Here is an 18,131-nt window from a genome sequence, read left to right as displayed (position 1 = left end):
GCACATCTGTTAGAACTCGAGGAAACAGAGTGAGTTTTGGTCAGTAGCACTGAATGAAAACACAACTTTAGTTTGTTTACAAGAAAACGCAGTAACATTGACAGGATCTAATTTATAAACAGCTCTGAGTGGCTGATTGTCACTAGTTAGTAGTGTAAAACTAAGAACACCATCTAACCCACCAGGTCCTTCAATCAAAAGCTCAGCAGTCACTAACATCTGGTTCGAAAGCTCTTCCAACTTTCTCCCTCGGTATATTAACCTTTACTTTTCTACGGTATTTTCCCTTTTGGGTTCCTTAAATAATTAATATAGCAGCATATGGTCTGATATGGTCAGAGTGTGAGGTTTTGTTTGTCAGGACAACTTACAAACTTTCATGCAAAGTATCCCCTGAGGAAGTTAAAAATACAAGCAAAAGCATAAAAGAGTTTATTTAATATTAAAAATGACTGGAAGTTTGACAAACAGCGACACTAGATGAGCTACAAGATGTTTGAGTGGAGGATGAAATTAATTTGCACATTAAAGGACCGTTAAAAACACACGCGTTCAACACAGCTGCTCACAAATCATCTGTCTTCCTGTCCAGGCAGCCACTAATTTCCACTAAAAAAATCAACATGACACATGTGCTGTGTGATCTACCACAGTGAAGATTTAGTCACTTTTTATTTGCTGTGTCTCAATTCGTGCCCTTCCAGTGCACTATTAGAACCCGGATGGTGCACTTATAATGGTCAAAGAGTGTGGAAAGCCAAGATAGCGACAGAGGAAGCTGCAACGGTTGCAGTCATAAAAGTTTTTTTTTAGTAATTTCTAATATAATTGCATTGAAGTCAACTGAGCAAACAACCCGGGGCGACAATCACATGCAAATGTTTGCGATAATGAGCCACCTGGTTACAATTTACCCCTAAAAAGAAGGAGAAGAAGCAGTCAGATGTTGCGATTGTCATTTCTGTTAAGTGCACCACATCCGTGTTCGATTTGAGACAACACCACTCTGTAGCACTACACAAATAAGTACACAGTGTATTGCATGTTAGTGTACTAACGGAAGTATGCGAATAGAGACACAGCTATGGTCTCAAGTTGCAAGTTAAAGCTCTTCTTCAAGGTGCATTTAAGGTCACTCCAACATCCAAAATGTGAGAGTTGGTTACATGAACACACCACAGGACAAACAATAAGCAAACAATGAAGCTATGGACAGGATAAAGTGAACGTCTCTCGTCTGTGCTCCTATTATTTGTCGACTTGATACAAAGAAGAATTGTATTTATTTATCTGTAGTAACATCGGCCCTTAGATTAATGTTTTATACTGTCGATGGCTGACTACTGATACCTTCGTCATTTGATTGGTGTCTTACGAACTAAAATATCTTACTTAACGTGCAACAGGTAGTTCAGCCGCAGCGTCACCTGATGCTTAGCCCTGTCTGTGATTTGAGCTCTCCTTATATCGGCTGCTCCGACATGAATCGCAGAGTAACGTAGAGTTTTAACAGTCTGGTTATTTAACGTCACGACAACTGGACCCGTGAAAGAGAGACAGCTAACGTTAGCTAGAACCCCTCGTTTTCTATAAAGCAGAACGAACACATGTACGAAAACACCTAAAAGTTAACACAATCAAGCTAGGCTAAGCTGAATGGGGCACGTACATAACAACACGATACTCCAAATATTTGATAATTGTAAAGGGACAGATGTATAAAAACGCTAACAGCTGACAGCTTATGCTGTGTGAGCTTGTTGAAAAAGCTTTTTATCAACATCCGAAGGCTAAACAGCATGACAGTCTCCTATCAACGCTGGCAAACACCCATATATATATCCAATATTTATATATTGCACATATTAGCCTGATATATACTGTGTGTGTGTGTATATATATATATATATATAACCGCTTTTTTTTAAGTAGAAAAATGTGCACAATAGCTGCAGCAACATCAGGGGAGAGCAGGCAGAGTTGAGCCAGTTTTTTTTTTCTTTAGGCGTCTTTAAAGTGAGGACAACAATAATTTCTCCAACTAAAAAAATTTACAAATATTTCAGGATGTGGCGCATCGATGGGAATAATCACTTTGGATCTAAAGTAAACAGTTTTTAAAATATGACCTTCCAAAACAAAGTGGTAGAAGATAAGTTGAGCCACATGGGGGTCAGGGACGTCAATGTAATTTAGGGATGCACTGAAAGCCGAAACTGAATACAATGAAAAAATTTGCCAAATACTTAATACCGAACAAGTTCATTCCCATTTATTTTGCCTATTTATTTTTTTTTACCACTGCATAAATTAAATAGTCAAAATGAGCTTTCCCCTCAGTGTTTCCCACAGGATGTGGGGAGACTATGGTGGGGGGGTCCGGGGCCCGAGAGGGTCCGGTAAAGTAAATTACATGTGTCCATTTACTTACTTTTTGTGAATATAATCCAATTAATCCTATTTCCATCCTCTACAGACGCCTTATTTAGAAAACCCGACATTGTCACATGTGTTTCCTCCTCGCGCTAAATTCACCCAGTCCGACCCAGTTTGACAAATAATATTGTATGTGGTTCTCGTGCGGCGTAACATGAAGACTTCACAGCCTCTCTTCAGGTAGCTGCACTTGTCTTTGTAAAGAGACAAACTGACAGGATAAAGTCTCTAACCTGCCTGTCAGCTCGCTCTGGGCCGCTTCACTTTACCATAAAGGCTTGAATACGTGTGCACTCCAAATTTAGGTGCGGCTAGCTTAATTGCCTTCTCACAAACGAGTGACAGAGACACTCAAAGCAGTTATTTTCTAAGAAGTCAGCCACAGATTGAGTGGATGTTCTCGGAGACAATTCAGCAGAATTCCACACTGCCGACATGTCAGCCTAATTGTTCGGTAAAATTTCTTCTGATGTATTAGGCCGAACACCGAAAGCACTTTTTTTTTCTATTTTCAGCTAATTAATTTCGGTGGCCGAACATTCGGTGCATCCCTAATGAAATTTCATCATGCAAACTGAAATGTTAGTTCATAACATTTCACTGAACTTTTTGACGGGTCTCCTATTTGGTTTATATCAATTTATCACTTTTTAAAGTCATCCTGTTGATCTCCTATCCCACCTGACGTATGGACTTCCCGTTCTATACCTCTCCAACCGCTGTGTCCAAATCCACAAGAGGAGTTGAAGCTCTGTCTGTCCTCCATTTACAGAAGCATGGCATGGTGGTTTCTGGTCTAAAATTCACTTCGGTGATAAAAATGTAAGAATGCAGTGCGGAATCACTGTAAAATAGCTGGCTCAACTTCCCCCCGGTCTTTTGTCATGCTAACAGTATAGCCTCATATTCCTAAAGCTCTAACACGTGTGAGATTTTTTCAAACTTGTCTGTAATTGTTCAGACACAAGAATCATGACTCCTTGAACATAAAATGTGATCACTTATTCCACGGGCCTCACAGGGTCAGTAAATTGGATGACCAATTTTGTCTATGGCTGCAGAGAAACAAGGGCTGGCTCAACTTCCCCGCAGGCTCAAATCACCCCGCTCTCCCCTATTGTTCAAATCGTCATTAAAGGTTTATTATGTCGTGATGCACGTAATGGGAAAAAAAGCTTAGTTTAACCTCATAAGTGCTAGATAGAGTTTGTTGAAAGCTATTAAAGCATGAATCCAGAACACAAAATATAAATAAAGTGTAACACAATATAACAGTCCTTTAGAGTCTAAATGTGCTTATATAGGAGAGAGTGTGTTGTCACCATTTTTAACATGTACTGAGTGGATGAAAGTGTCTGCCTGCGCTTTTCCTGGTCCGTCAGAAAGCTGTAGATGGAAGTGTGGATGGATGATTCCTGCTGGACATCCGCCCGTCATTGTGTTCCTTGGACACAGACGTGAGCTCATCTGGTGACAGATCGACTTTGGACCAACTCTCCTCCGACTCCGCGGCTATTTCCTCGCCTCTCTCCTCCTTCCACAGCCGCTCATACTCCAGCTTGAGCTCCTGGTAGGAGCGGGAGAAGGTGTGGAAGATGGACGTGGCGGGGAACGCCATGATGAGGATGCCGCTCAGGATGCTGGTCAGTGCGACTATCTGTCCGGGGATGCTGCGCGGCACCATGTCGCCGTAGCCCACCGTGGTCATCGAGATGATGGCCCACCAGTAGGAGGCCGGGATGCTGCTGAAGCTGTGCTGGTGGTGCGTGGCGGCAAATGGCGCCAGTTCACTCTCCGCTAGATGGACCAGAGGTGAGAACAGGGTCACGGCCACGCAGACAAACAGCAGCAGCAGGCCGAACTCCCTGATGCTGCGCTGCATGGTGAGCCCCAACGTCTGCAGGCCCAGAGAGTGGCGAGCCAGCCGCATCACGTACAGGATCCGCAGGGCCCGCAGCAAGCGCAGGATCAGGCTCAGTTTGTCCAGATAGCCTCTGCCGGCGCCCATGATGACATCCTCCTGTGACTCATCTCTCACATCGACGACCAGGGACACGTAGTACGGCAGGATGGCGATGGCGTCGATGATGTTGAGGGGGCCGCGAGCGAAGGCCAGCTTGCTCTGAGCGTTGACAAATCGCAGCACAAACTCCAAGGTGAACCACGCCACGCAGATGGACTCCACCACAAACATGCTGCGGCACTTCTGGGAGCACTCGCCCTGCAGACACAGAGACACGACCTTTAAAGGGTCACTGCACCAATTTCACAACCGTCACGATGGTTAGCAGCCTGTGAGAGTGTAACGTCTCCTGCAGGAGCAGTGGTGGTACATTTAGTCAAGTACTGTACTTTAGTACAAATTTGAGGTACTTTCTACTTCCACATCTCAGAGGTAAATATTGTTCTTTTTACTTCACTATATTTATCTGACAGCTTTAGTTATACAAAACATATGAAAATAGAATGTATTGATAATAATTAATAATCAATTATTGATTATCAGTAATAATTAACCAATTTAATGGCAACTATCTTGAATTTGATTTGAAGTAATTTTTCATGTAAAAACACAACATGGTTCCAACAAGATTTGCTGCTTTTCCTTTGAATGATTTCAATAATTGTCATGTTTGTTAATAACTGTTACCTGTTGGACACAACAACCAAGCTTTTACTCCAGTGAAGTATCCGAATACTTCCTCACTGTCCTCAACATCTGAGAACATACTTCTTGATATTGTCATCAGGGTTATTTTACATTGGACGTGAGACCTTAAGGTTAGAATAAAGCTATATATATATTTTTATATTTATTATTTATCATGATATGATTTTGTATTGTGAATTTTTCATGTTTTTATTTTAATAATAATATAAACTAGGGCTGTTTTCTCTCTCTCTCTCTCTCTCGCTCTCTCGCCCTCACCTTTCATTCACCGGTGTAGAGTTTAGCTGCTGACAGCTGTGTGCATGTTGCGGTTCCTCGCGGGTCTATTTCAAGTAGCCGGCTATTTAGAAACGCTATAATATTCTTTCAAAACCATAACTTTGGGAATATCAATAAATTGCTTTTGCATTGTCTGATTTATTTGTTAACGTCTTAACTTTGATTGGATGCACAACGTATTGCTTCAAATGCAACCAATAACTAATTAAAAATGTGTTGTTACCGTAACGACCGTCCCCCCTCCCTGTGATGGGCCGCATGCAAAAGGAGTGTTGAATAAAGATGCTTACGTTGATTTCAGCTCTTAGTGTTTGTATGTGGGTGTTTTAATGGGAATGTGGATCTTTCAGATCTATGATCTCGTTCCACATTCAGTCTGAACTTGGTCTCAGCCCCTAAAAGTCTCGGTCTTGTCTCGGTCTTGATAAACTCTAGTCTTGGTTTGGGCGGTCTAGACTACAACACTACTGTGTAGTCTATATTATATACAGATATTATAAGATGTGTTGAAAGTTTTCAGCCTTTTTGTTGTTGGATTTGGAAATTAAATTGATGTAATGTACAACCTCATGGAGAAAAAGTACAAAGTTAGGTTTTTTTTCTGCTGAATTTACAATTGCCATTAGAATTAATACATTTATAATAACGTTCTTATTCTGTCCAGAGGAGCACGTGAATGCACAGTGAGACGTTTGTTGCAATTCGCAACCCTCACCACTAGACGCCACTAAAACCTACACACTCAATTCAGTATTAAAATCAATACTTAATCTAGAAGTGTGCATATTGTGTTACCAGAGGGAAAATAATTAAGTGTTTGTGAAGGAGTTAACTTACTACATAATTTCAACAATTTACTATTTCTATTCTGGAACATAATAAGCACATAACACACAGTACACATTAACACAATACTCTGGTTAGTTGGCTTGCTGATACTTTACATGGTTATGGTTATTTAATGTTTCCCACAGATGGGCAATGTTCAGCTCTCCATCTACAGCAGGGACTGCAGGGTATCTGGACATTGTGTTCAGTGTTGTTATAGCGCTAAAGTAACATGGATGCTCTTTTCCTCTTTCTGTTTTCTAGTGTAGATGAAAGTTACGGTCACGGAGGACAGGGGAGCTGCAGGCAGCCACAGAGAAGGAGAGATCTGACATTTGTTGCACAGAAAGATGTGACAGCGCTGATGAAATTAATTAAATAAATTGTATGTAACAGATCATGATTTACACAACACGTCGTTCTGTTTTTTCCTAATGACAGACAGTTGACTTGATGAACAAAAATAATTAATTTTAGCGTTGAGTTTTGATGTCGTTGACACTGAATGGCCACGCCCACCCCCAACAACTAACACTGGGCAATAAAACAATAATGATAATCATCGCAATATAACAATATTATAACAATATAACAAATTTTCAATAAATTTGTATTGTTAATTCAATATTTTTTCTATTATCATATTTATTTTGTTGAGGAAAAGGGACTGAAAAAATACTTTATTTAATTTTACTTATGCATATTTGCTGAAAACAGATTTTATCATAATTGTTTTGCCTCCGATTTGTGAAGTGATCCACTGTTTGCCATCAAGTGTTTATTCTGACCAGAACCACAATTAACCATCTGGTTTCTTCAAACTTTCACTCGGGAGCAAAAATCTGCCTTTAAACTTGAACGAAATAATGATTTTACAATTATCCTGATAATTATTGATACTGAATGAGATTTGTTATCGTGATTACATTTTTGGCCCTATCGCCCAGCCTTACCCCAAACTGTCCCAAATTTCACCTGTTCTCCTCTGGTCACCCCTAGCCTCAAGGGTCAAGGGTTTTTAGCACTCCAAAAAAATACAAGCGTGAAAGTGCAACGAACGGATTAAACATAGCTTTTTCTGTTCCAACATACAAACACACCTGCAGTAGTAACCTAGCGTTTCTTCTAAGGCAAAGAGTTAGCTTAATCATTAGCAAAAGAAATAATTTTTTGGTTACTTTACAACCAAAAATGCTAAACCCTATATCAGAGCTTAAGCCAATGTCTGGATTTGGGGACGTTTACAGGACATGATCCATGATCCACATCATCCTCAAATCCCCTTTGTTTAAAAGAGATTGTTTAAAAATAAAGCATAAATCTATTATTTTTGTTAATGTTAATGTTGTTAGTAACTCTTATCTAATCTAAAGTAAACATGTTTAATCATAATAATAATTTGGTTTTTACATTTATTTCTTGAAATACAAGAATAACTAAATAAATAATTTTCCTTAATTTTTTCTTAAGCAGCGTGGAATTAGAATTATGTCACATTAAATGCATATTTAAGACAAGAGCCATTAATGCCAACTCAAGGGGTGTTGTTAATTAACTAGCTAGCCACAGTCTGATAGTGACAGAAGTTATTTCAGCTGGCAAAACTGCTTTTGTCTTCTTCTGTCTGAAAGTCACTTACCACAAATTTTAGTCCCTTTGTAAACTTGCTTTCTTTGACAAGCCAACTTTCAGCTTTATCTAATTTTTATCAGCCTTATTTGCCTGTCAAGCAAAATAAAAGCTGGCCTACATTTAACTTTACACGTCTGCCAGAAAGCCAAAACTGCAAACAAAACCCCTTTCCAGAAATTAAAAGGAATCTTGGCTCTGCTTTTGCCTCAGAGCCAAACTTAGAAACACAGCTCCAGATGTTTGTTCAGTCTCAACTCTCATAAATTACATATAATAACATATGAAAGATTGTTTTGTGCGCTTCAGTTTCTAAGCTGAACGCGTCCATGCTTTGATTTTTCCCTTGTCTTGATTAGAGCGATCGACTGCACATCAAGGAGAAATCTCCAGCTTAGAAACACAAACACATCGCCCAGTTGAGACTCTTCACACTGACAATTAGTTATACAATCAATTCCACAGCCCGTCTCCTGAAGAATCCCTGCAGAAATCTATGATTTAACACTCACATTGGCAAATCAATCTTGTTAACAATTCCTCACCCCATGCTGGTTTACAATAACCCTGGCTTTGACTTTATTTTGAAATCAACCCTGTCTTTTCACTGTGATTGACAGTCTCCAATCAATTCAGCTATTTTGAATAATATTTATCTATTTATAATTATTTATTAATTCTATGTTATACAGGCAAGAGTTCATTTAATTCATGGCTGTGATTATTTACTGTTCTTCCTTGAAAAGGCTGTAAAACCAACAATATACGGTACATCATTATCGCTATCAAGGCAAACTGTTAAATTACAATAATTGAGTCACTTTTTTATTGCTTTTGATTCTCTACTGATTACTAAATTATTTTTGAACATCTTTCTCTTGTTTGTAAACTTTTTACGTTTATACTGAATCATTATTATGTGATTATTGTCGCAATCCTGCTTGCTTTGATTATTTACCTCTCCCTGTTTGGTTGTGTGATGTTAGTCTGTTCCGTAATCCTGGCCTGAGTTTGTCTGTGTTGAGTTCTGATTCTTGTTTCATGGTTGTTCAGTTTTCCTGTCTTGTTCCATGCCTTGTGTTTCCACTGTTCAGCCTTGTTTTGCTTTTTTTTCATCTTGTCTTAGTTCTTAGTGCTGTATTTTAGCCGTAGTATGAAGTCAGGCTTCCTTATCAGTTCTGTGTCTTGTTGTGGAGGTTACCTGTGTTATTCAGTTTTATAGTCTGCTTTAACCGTTCGGTTTTCAGTCCAGTTTCTGTTTGTTTTGTCACTGACATCTTGTGTGCAGTCTCCCTGTGTTCTTTTCTGTGTAGGTTAATCTTATATGATAGTTTTAGCCCGGACTCGTGTTTTTGTATATCTGGTTGTGATCTGTCTGCCTCTGTTCATGGTTCTGGTTTATTCCGTCTGGTTTTATATGTCTGTGTTCTGTCTGTTAATGGCCCTGCCAGTGTGGGTGCTTGTGTGTGTGTGTGTGTGTGTGTGTGTGTGTGTGTGTGTGTGTGCTTTGGAGTAATAAAACCTGCATTCGAATCTGATCCTGCCTTTGTCCTGCGTTTGGGTCCTAAGAACCTGCTCCACCGCACACGCACTCAGCCAACCCTGACAACTATAGCTTCTTTCATACTATTCATACATGAGATTACTGCAGGGGAACAACAGCTTTTTGTCTCCACCAGCACCTGAGAAAAATATCTGACTCTGAGCCATTTTCTTCACCAGCTAGTTCCCAAGTGTATGTGGTTTCCATCCAACTGTTTATATGCGCATTTTCAATCAGCACATTAAACTTAAGAAGGAAACGAAGGATATCACAGTTTTCAGGTGGAATAGTTTGGTGAATCAATTAAACAAAACGCAATGATGCAATGCAATGGAAAGATTTAACCATGAGGTCTGTGTAAAGCAATAAGGAGCAATATAACATACCTCAAATTGATACAATAAACAATTAAACACCATATTTCCATCGTGTTTTCTACGTTGTTTTTCACTGAGGTTTGGCTGGTGCTCTTTTAATTGCCTCCTCTTTTTGAGCCCTCTTCTTATTTAACAATACACCAATTTAACAATACAGTCAACTTATCCATTGTTAATAATATAGAGCATCAATACTGATGGGGCAGCTTAAAGTTTCGATCATAAGTTTCTTGAGAAAGTATAATTAACACAGAAGTACAGATCAACGTTATCACAGTTTTGGTCTCTTTGGTCTTTGTTTCTGCGTGTTTGTCCTGTTTGCTGTTCTACTTTACTTGAGCGGGCCGCCCAGGTATATTTGGCCACCCATTTTAGCACTTTGCAGAGAAACACAGAAAGCGTTTTTATTTACAAGATGCCGACATGGTGAATATTTTACGAGCCAGGTAAAGCGACAGTGAACACACCACTGCAGAGTCATTCGTTAGCTACCACGTTGTTTTTAGTTGCGATCGTCCTGATAGGCTACCTCGTCAACAAGCCTCCTCCACATGCACACATCTGCTGCTGAAAAGTAATCCCAGGTGGAAAATCAAGAAGACGACCTGTGTGTGTCTTTTTGGCGACTTTATAAAACGTACTGCTGATGGAGAAAGTCAATCAGAGCAGAAACATAAAGGGAGCCACCCGGGCTGTCTGTAATTCTGTGGGGAACACTGTTTAGTGTGGTAATCATCTGTCATTTGTAGCGTGCTACATCTGTCATACTGATTACTTCTAATGTGTCCCACCTGTTTTGTTCCCCTTCCTGCTTATGCTTGTCTGTATGTATTGTCCGGGTTCCCGCTACCTGTTGTGGCGTCGTCATCATTTGTCGTATCGTCACCGTTTCTTGTCTGTAGAATTGTTTCCATGTTGGATTACTGAACCCTGTCTGGATTTATGCTTCAATAAATATAATATAATAATATAATACAATAACATCATTATCATAATCAGCTATCTAGTGTCTTACATTTAGGGCCCTAAACACTGCATTTTCTGCCTCGTAACTCAGCCGTTTGTGACACAACTTTTGGTTAATTTACTTAAACATTAGTGTCACTTGATGCCTTTTGTGCTGATTTGAACCTCTGAGGAAAAGAACAAGGCACTGATCCAGGAAACTTTCCTGGAAAACATGAAGCAAATGTGTAAAAAACAGGTTTAACAGGATGATAAGTTGCTGTCAGCTTTTCATTGGCTTCATACGCACCCTGTCGCCTTCATCTCGGAGGTCTGGCATGGTGCTGATGCACAGGCTGATGACAGTGATCAGAACCATGACCACAGACAGGCAGGCGAACATCTTCCCGGCCAACCCTGACTGAGGGTTTTCCACCACTTCTCGCAGAATCCAGGTCAGTCTGCTGTGGCCCTTTTCAGCCTGTGTGTTGCTTTTCTTCAGCATCACCCTTTTCTGCCTCCACTCCTCTTCCTTGCGCTCTCGCTCAGTCACCTCCTCTACACGGGTGATCATGCGGCGACGGCAACAACGCTCCATATGGCCCGGGTCCACGCCCCAGTAGTCAAGTTCATCGTGCAGCGAGACAGCACACAGTTCCCGAAGCAGACGCAATTTGCCTGCAGCCAGGAAATTGAGGATGACCCTGAAGGCTGTCGGGTTTCGGTCAAAGAAGTACTCCTGACACGTCTCATCGTAGTCGTCACAGAGTCGCGCGATCTCCTCGGGGGTGGTGCAGAAGCGCAGACGTCCCAGACGACTCTGGGGGAACTGCTCCAAGGTGCTCCAGGGGAAGGTGTAGCGGTTGCCCCCGACATTGATGAGAACCTGCAAGGTGTGGTCGACCACGTACGAGGCTTTGGGGTCACGAAGCAGCTGGGCGCGCTGGAAGTAAACGCCCTTGATCGTCTCAGTCTCAGGGATCTCGGTGAAGAAGCGGTCAAGGCTGCTGTCGTCACTGCTGATGGAGTAGGTGCTGAAGTCCTGATTGGTATTACTGATGATGGGCATGCTGGCTTCAGGGTGTGTGACGGGATGGAAGAGGTACTTGTGTATCCAGTTGACAGGAGGTTAGGAGGAGGATCCACAGAGAAGCTGTGATGACAAAAAAAAAAACAAGTCAGTCTTTTCTACATCAAGTCTTAGTGAAACTGTATATTTCCGTTAACACACTAAGTTCAGAGTCTCTTGTTACAAACCAACATTTCATAAGGAGTACCACAAGGCTCTGTCCTTGGTCCACTGCTTTCCAGTAGGGGTCGCCATTCATTGACTTTCATTTCTATGCAGATGACACTCAACATAAGTTCAGTCCATTTTTTGAAGTTCTGTGTGAAATGTCTCAGACTTTTTTTCTTTTTTATGTGTTGTTCCAATGCAAATAAACATGAGACTACCAAAGCATTTGGAATTGCGATACTTTTCTGGGAGAAATAGTGCATTATGTACAGACATGCAGGGGGTGCCCATATTTTTGTCCATGATTGTATAAGGAACATAATTTAAACATATTAAGGCCTTTTCAGACTGGAAGCAACCGACGTGCCTAGCAATTCATTTTCACCAGATAAATGAATAAATGTAATGTATTTTCTGATGATACAATTTTTTGAAGAAACAAAAATGTTATTCCAGATAGTATCCCAATCCAATTCGCTAAACTTATTACTCCAAACTGGAACAGAGCCTAAAAATAGTATTTACTGCGTAGCCATGATTTTGTGTAGATTTCAGTAAATGTTTGAGCAGGATGGTTATCTATTTGTGTATCCCAGGGGACACCATATGCTCTGAGAGCAGAACGCAACCTAAGATAAAGAAAATAAGACAGAGAAGAAAATTACAAAGGTCTAAAGTTAAGAGTAAAAAATGTTATACAGCGTATGGACACCTTTACCTTACCAGGAGAGTGAAATAAAAGGTTTAGAGCTTTAGAGGTTTTCTTCCTTTTTTATTTTGTTCAAGCCGTATTTATCTATAAAAGGCACAATATAAAATAAGTTTGCTATTTAATTATTTTATATGTACGTGAGTTCAGCGGTGTCCAACTTATACAGTGGCTTTCGGGAGCTCTCAGTTCAAGCATTGAATACAAAAGAAACATATAGCTAGTTATAAATATTTTATTATAGAGTTAATTTAGGTTCCAGTTTCATCTCCAGGGTAAGCTTTCACCATGGTAAGACCACACCTCCAGTTTATTTTATTAAATACACCTGTCAAATACCTGGACAGCTTCAAAAGAGGAGAGAGAGAAAGATATTGACTTTATTTGATTCTGATACCAAGTATTAATGTCAGGTATGGGTTCTTGAACACTCACTTTTGTGCATTCTGGTGAAATGTTCTGTACCAATTTATGGTCAAATTGTTTTTATTTATACAAAGGGAAACATAAAATTCAGGTGGCTGGTGACAAAATCTAAAAATATGACTGAATATGAATATATATTGCAGTACGGCTCTCAAGCATTCTGTGTTGTTGTATTTTCCTGTAGATACAGTTTTCTCATGTAATATCCCAGCTGAGACATGACTCAGTCTTCCTTCCTCTTTGTGTCTTTTGTTTAGGGAAGTAACCACTTTAAATGTACATGTGGCACCTTTTTTCACCTCAATTAATTAAATAAATTTTAAAATCCTGGACTTTAATAGCTCCAGTGTTTCAGAAGGTTTTCAGCTTATGTTCAAAACTTTCTGCACATTCAGAATCTCAGAGACGCCATTTAATGAACATTCATATTATTTTTAATTCTACCTGCCCTATACTCTGCTGTGCATTACGTTATTGCTCCGCGGGTATTTTCCCCTTCTAACCATCTGACAGACATGCATGTGAAACCGAATCTAACTGAAAACACTTCTCTCACCACAAATTCACACATATTAACTTCAGTTAACACGTTACCTTCAGCCTCTCCAATAAAGTGCAGCTCACAGACCCACACAGAGCAAGGTTACGCTTCAGTGTTTACATTTTTATATTGCAAACTACACTCCCACTATCATAAACTGGCTGCGACTCACAGCACTTTCTCTTTTCTCACATTTCCCCGCCCGTGCCAGGGACCAGCCCTGAGTTAAGTTTGTTTCTTGTCATTCATCCACATACCAAGTACTGTAAAACTTAAAACTGAAAGCCGAGTCCCAATTAGACGCCTGTCCCTTTTACTGGCCTGGTGTGGCTACACGTTTTGATAAATAATAGCAGGTTCCAATTAGACCCCTGGTCTGGTTTGATAGATGTTCTTTGGATGTATCAAACCTCTTGAAGCCCGCTGGGTCGCCTGTTTGAGCTTGGTTCTAAGCTGCTGAGATCGTGCATACCAATATAAATGTTTAAACTTGTGTCAATATGGAAATGCTACACATTGTTAGATCAGATCGATTCTCTACAATTCACTCGGCAACAATAAGCACTAAAGCATTATTCATTTACTGGCATGGTAAAGGAATTAAAGGCCTGTCCCAAATATAGGCAGGGGGAGTTCAGTGAGTGAAATAAAAGCCTGAAGTTTTACGGTAGGCCTGCACAAATGAACAAAATGCCGTTTCTCACTGTCCAAGGTGCTAAAAACAAAGTGCCAATAATTCAAATTACAAGACAAGTCACCATACAACGCTAATAAACTAATAAATGCCTTAGGACAGACATTTTTTTTAACTATTTGGTGTAGTCAGAAGTTATGTCTAACAGCAATATTACGCTAGTTTGGCTCAAATGTTGAGCGTCTATGGGATCAAATAATATAATGATCCCGTAGGCATCGAGGAATTGAGCAAAACTTAACAAGTAAACTAAAGATGCTTTGCTCCCAAGCTTTGTCTGAGGGGAGGTCCATAGTGTCAGACTTTGAAAACCCCTGCTACAGGGAAAGCAGGTAATGCCAAAGATGGCGGTTGTATGCACATGTCCCGCCTCTCCCACAAGAAAGCCAATCGTCTGCTTTTAGCTGAGCCAGGAAACATATTCAGCCAATTGTGTGGCTCCACTGATGTCAGAGCGCAGCTGAGGTTTGGGACAGTTTCAGATGTTGTGGTGGCGGTGCAGGTGGAGTAGGTGTGTGACCAGATCAGATGCACTACTTGTCCGCCAAAATACTGCGTGAGAAGGCGGATTTGCAGTACTTATATAATATAACATATAATATATGTTAGAAAATGTATCCAGTATACGCTTACTGTATCCATAACGTCAGTTAGCTTAGCTTTTGTTAAAGCGCTCCGGTGGGATGAACTCATGCCGTCACATCGCTGTGGATAGAGCCGTAAAATAAAGTCGGTGTTGTGCGCTTGCGTAGCAGAAGTGCAACCTGGGGAGGAAAACGCTTTTTAAACATTCCTTTGAGGCAAAGTCATTAAACTTTTTCAGATTATACTGGTGATTCTATACAAGCAGTTTTTATGTCCCTGTGAGCAGTGAAAGTGCAGTTATGGCTCTCTCTTCCTTCATTTAGAGAGGGGCCTGATCTTGTTACTCTGAAATAACTCCCCGGAGGTGTTACCAAGATGGCTGCCGAGTGGCGGGATTTTCCTATATAAGGACTTTGACGAGACAGAGCTGATCTATTTTTGTAAGGCAGAGTGAGTGTGGTGTGACTGGAGCATTATAAAGTGCGTAGTGAGGTTGATGCGTGTGGTGAAGGGCTATTAATAACTACAGCCATACGTTTTCTGTTGATTGACTCATTGATTAATTGACTAATAATTTAAGAAGAATAGATACGACCACATTACATCCTATGGGTCTGTGTACGGACACCTGTGGCTTCACACCAATTCAGGCCTCGATTTGTGTGACTCTGTCGACTCTCACACGACTGCTGTGTGACCTTAAAAACTCTCACTGGCTGTGGTGAGAGGTTAAATTATCTGACATCGAACAGCCGACCGAACTAAAGAAGCTGCTTTGACTACAGCTTCAGTTCAGCAGATAGTTTCTTTTTAAGCTGACATCCTTAATAAACAAGTTTTTAACGCAAATATATATATATGATAACATAAAAACACACACTGTAAGCTTAAAGGGCAGATTCATTTACAAATAAACACATTTTCTCACTGACCTTGGCTGGTTTGGTTTGGGTTTTTGTTGGGGCGGTATGATATCAAAAAATCTTAGAAGCATGCATGTTTCCATGACCGACCTTTACATTTCCAAATGAATGCAGACTTATTCCAAACATATACTGATAATATAACAAATAACTGTTTAATTATAATATTATCAAGATTTCCTTGATGTTTCATCTTAATTCTGTGTCTGCTTTTTATCTAACACAGAAATCATGTTACTCCTGAATTATTTTAAGATGAGACTCTGTTGGACAGGAAATCAGCGGTGGAAGAAGTACTTAGATCTTGTACTACAACACACTGTAGACATACAAAAGTATTATTGTACCGAAAGCAAAAGTACTTGCTATGCAGATTGTCAGAATATTGGATATATTATATTATTGGATTATAATTATCTATGCATTAATGTGTTCATTAATTGAATGGTCAGAAGCTGATAAAGGAGGAGCTCATTTTAATTACTTTACTGCTGGGCTGCTAGTGGATCAATACTTACTTACTCTAACTGATAATAAGACATCATTATTGCTCATATTTTGAATTTTTGCACATTCCCCAAATATACTGTTTTTTTTTTGTTGTGGTTTTGCATTAATTTGTATTATTTTGTATACTTGTACATTTTGGATCTCTTTATGTTTATATGTACTGTTAAGCACCAATATACAAAAAGCAAATTCTTCTCATGTGAAAATGTACCTGGCAACAAACGTGATTCTGATTCTGATAATTAAATTATATTTGTATTATTCATCTAAATCTACAAGCTATAAAGCTGTCACACAAATGTAGTCCAATAAAAAATAAATAGTTACCTCTGAGATGTAGGTTAGTGGAGGAGAAGTATAGAAAGCAGAAAATGGAAATACTCAAGTAAAGTACAAGTACCTAAACTTTTTGCTTAAGTACAGTAGGCTACTTTCCACCACTGCAGGGGAGTAAAATCTTTCTGTTTGACTTCACTGGAAACAACAATTAGAGCAGCAGTTTGCTAATTAAAGATATTATATTATGTGCGTCGCTTTCTGTGTAGCCTGTAACAGTAATATATTCACTCACCTTAAAGGCCGCAGGTGGGCTGCCTCAGCTCTTTAACGTCTCTGTTATTTAACATTCTCTCATCTGTTGCTATAATGAAGCCGCTCTCTCGCTAATTAATCCATAATTGTATAATTGCTGTGTAATTACGACGCTGAAAGTCGCCCGGCAGCTGGCAGAGACCTGCAGAGAGCATCGGAGGATTAATACAGTTTATAGATCCAGTCTGAAGTTTGCGGGGTTGGACGGGTGTCTGTGCAGCATCAGCGGTCTGCACACGTCGCCTCTCCAGGCGGCTCCGGAGTTGGAGGGAATTAAATAAAAATGATTTCTTCTCCGTGCTGGGCTCGTCGCTGCGCTTCCATTGGTCCCCGCCGCGTCCGAGGGGAGAATAAATGCGATTATCTAACGGCGGTGCCCTCCTGAAACCTGCTGCTGCTGTATTCTCATCTGTGTTTGACAGCAGGACCATCCTCCTCCTCCTCCTCCTCCTCCTCCTCTTTCCACCCTCCACCCCTCCCATATCTCTCTCATCTTCTACACTGTAAAAAACGGCGTTAAGGCAAATCAACTCTGTGATCAAAGTAGATATTTTCGTCAGTCAGTGATGGAATGTAAGTACATTTACTCAAGTACTACACAAATCCAAGATACTGGTACTTTAGTTGAGTATTTCTACATCTCAGAGAATATTGTAGGCCTACTGCCCTATATTTGTTTGACAGCTTTACAAGGCACAAGGTAGTATAATTTGTTATTATACAATGCTGTTGTAGTGCCTTCATGCTTCACACGCATAACTTAATGGATAATTAAATGTGCATTAAAATATTGTAACATTTGAATAAAAATAAAACAATATTTACAGATATTTATATAGGCCTACATATATACAGACACATATTTACACCCAGAACATTCTGCAATGCTTTTTTTGAATTTGCATCTGGGTTGAAAGTAAACAGCAACAACAAGATGATAATGTAGTTTCATCTTCTGACATTTGAGAAGCAGAGTCCACATCCTCTAATCTTGCCAGAGTCTTGTGCTGACAGCTGGGAGCACAGTCAACCTGCTGTTGCGATTGTGCAGTTTAGCAGGTATGGTGTTTACCAATGTAACATTCTTAGTTTAGCGTTTTAGCACACTAATATTTCACACCTAATTAGGCCTAAACACAAAGTACAGCTGAGGCTGATGCGTTTTTCAGGTGTCCTATTTAAGGAGCCCTATCGGACAAATTAACAA

General features: G+C 40.0%; 1 protein-coding gene across 1 annotated transcript; it reads right to left on the bottom strand.

The window, feature by feature from the left end:
* Positions 1 to 2,892: 2,892 nt before the first annotated feature.
* On the bottom strand, positions 2,893 to 17,319 carry LOC119889708 (potassium voltage-gated channel subfamily G member 4-like). The gene is made up of 3 exons (XM_038700503.1): positions 16,905 to 17,319; positions 11,019 to 11,861; positions 2,893 to 4,657 (listed from the first exon to the last, which is right to left on the bottom strand). Exons 2-3 carry the CDS (start codon positions 11,775 to 11,777, stop codon positions 3,815 to 3,817), a joined length of 1,602 nt encoding a protein of 533 aa, XP_038556431.1. The 5' UTR covers positions 11,778 to 11,861; positions 16,905 to 17,319; the 3' UTR covers positions 2,893 to 3,814.
* Between the last annotated feature and the right edge of the window lie 812 nt (positions 17,320 to 18,131).

This window comes from Micropterus salmoides, unplaced genomic scaffold, assembly GCF_014851395.1.
Source record: "Micropterus salmoides isolate LMB-PRFRI ecotype aquatic unplaced genomic scaffold, ASM1485139v1 Ms_hic_scaffold_6, whole genome shotgun sequence".
NCBI classification, from domain to species: Eukaryota; Metazoa; Chordata; class Actinopteri; order Centrarchiformes; family Centrarchidae; genus Micropterus; species Micropterus salmoides.
This window is presented reverse-complemented; position numbering and strand designations above follow the sequence as displayed.

What these genes read in the sequence shown, in the direction of transcription:
- LOC119889708 (XM_038700503.1), bottom strand. Translation starts at nt 11,777, where the DNA reads ATGCCCATCATCAGTAATACCAATCAGGACTTCAGCACCTACTCCATC. An exon ending in TCCGAGATGAAGGCGACAGG is followed by an intron (nt 4,658 to 11,018) that starts GTGCGTATGAAG and finishes CTGTGTCTGCAG; the next exon opens with GGCGAGTGCTCCCAGAAGTG.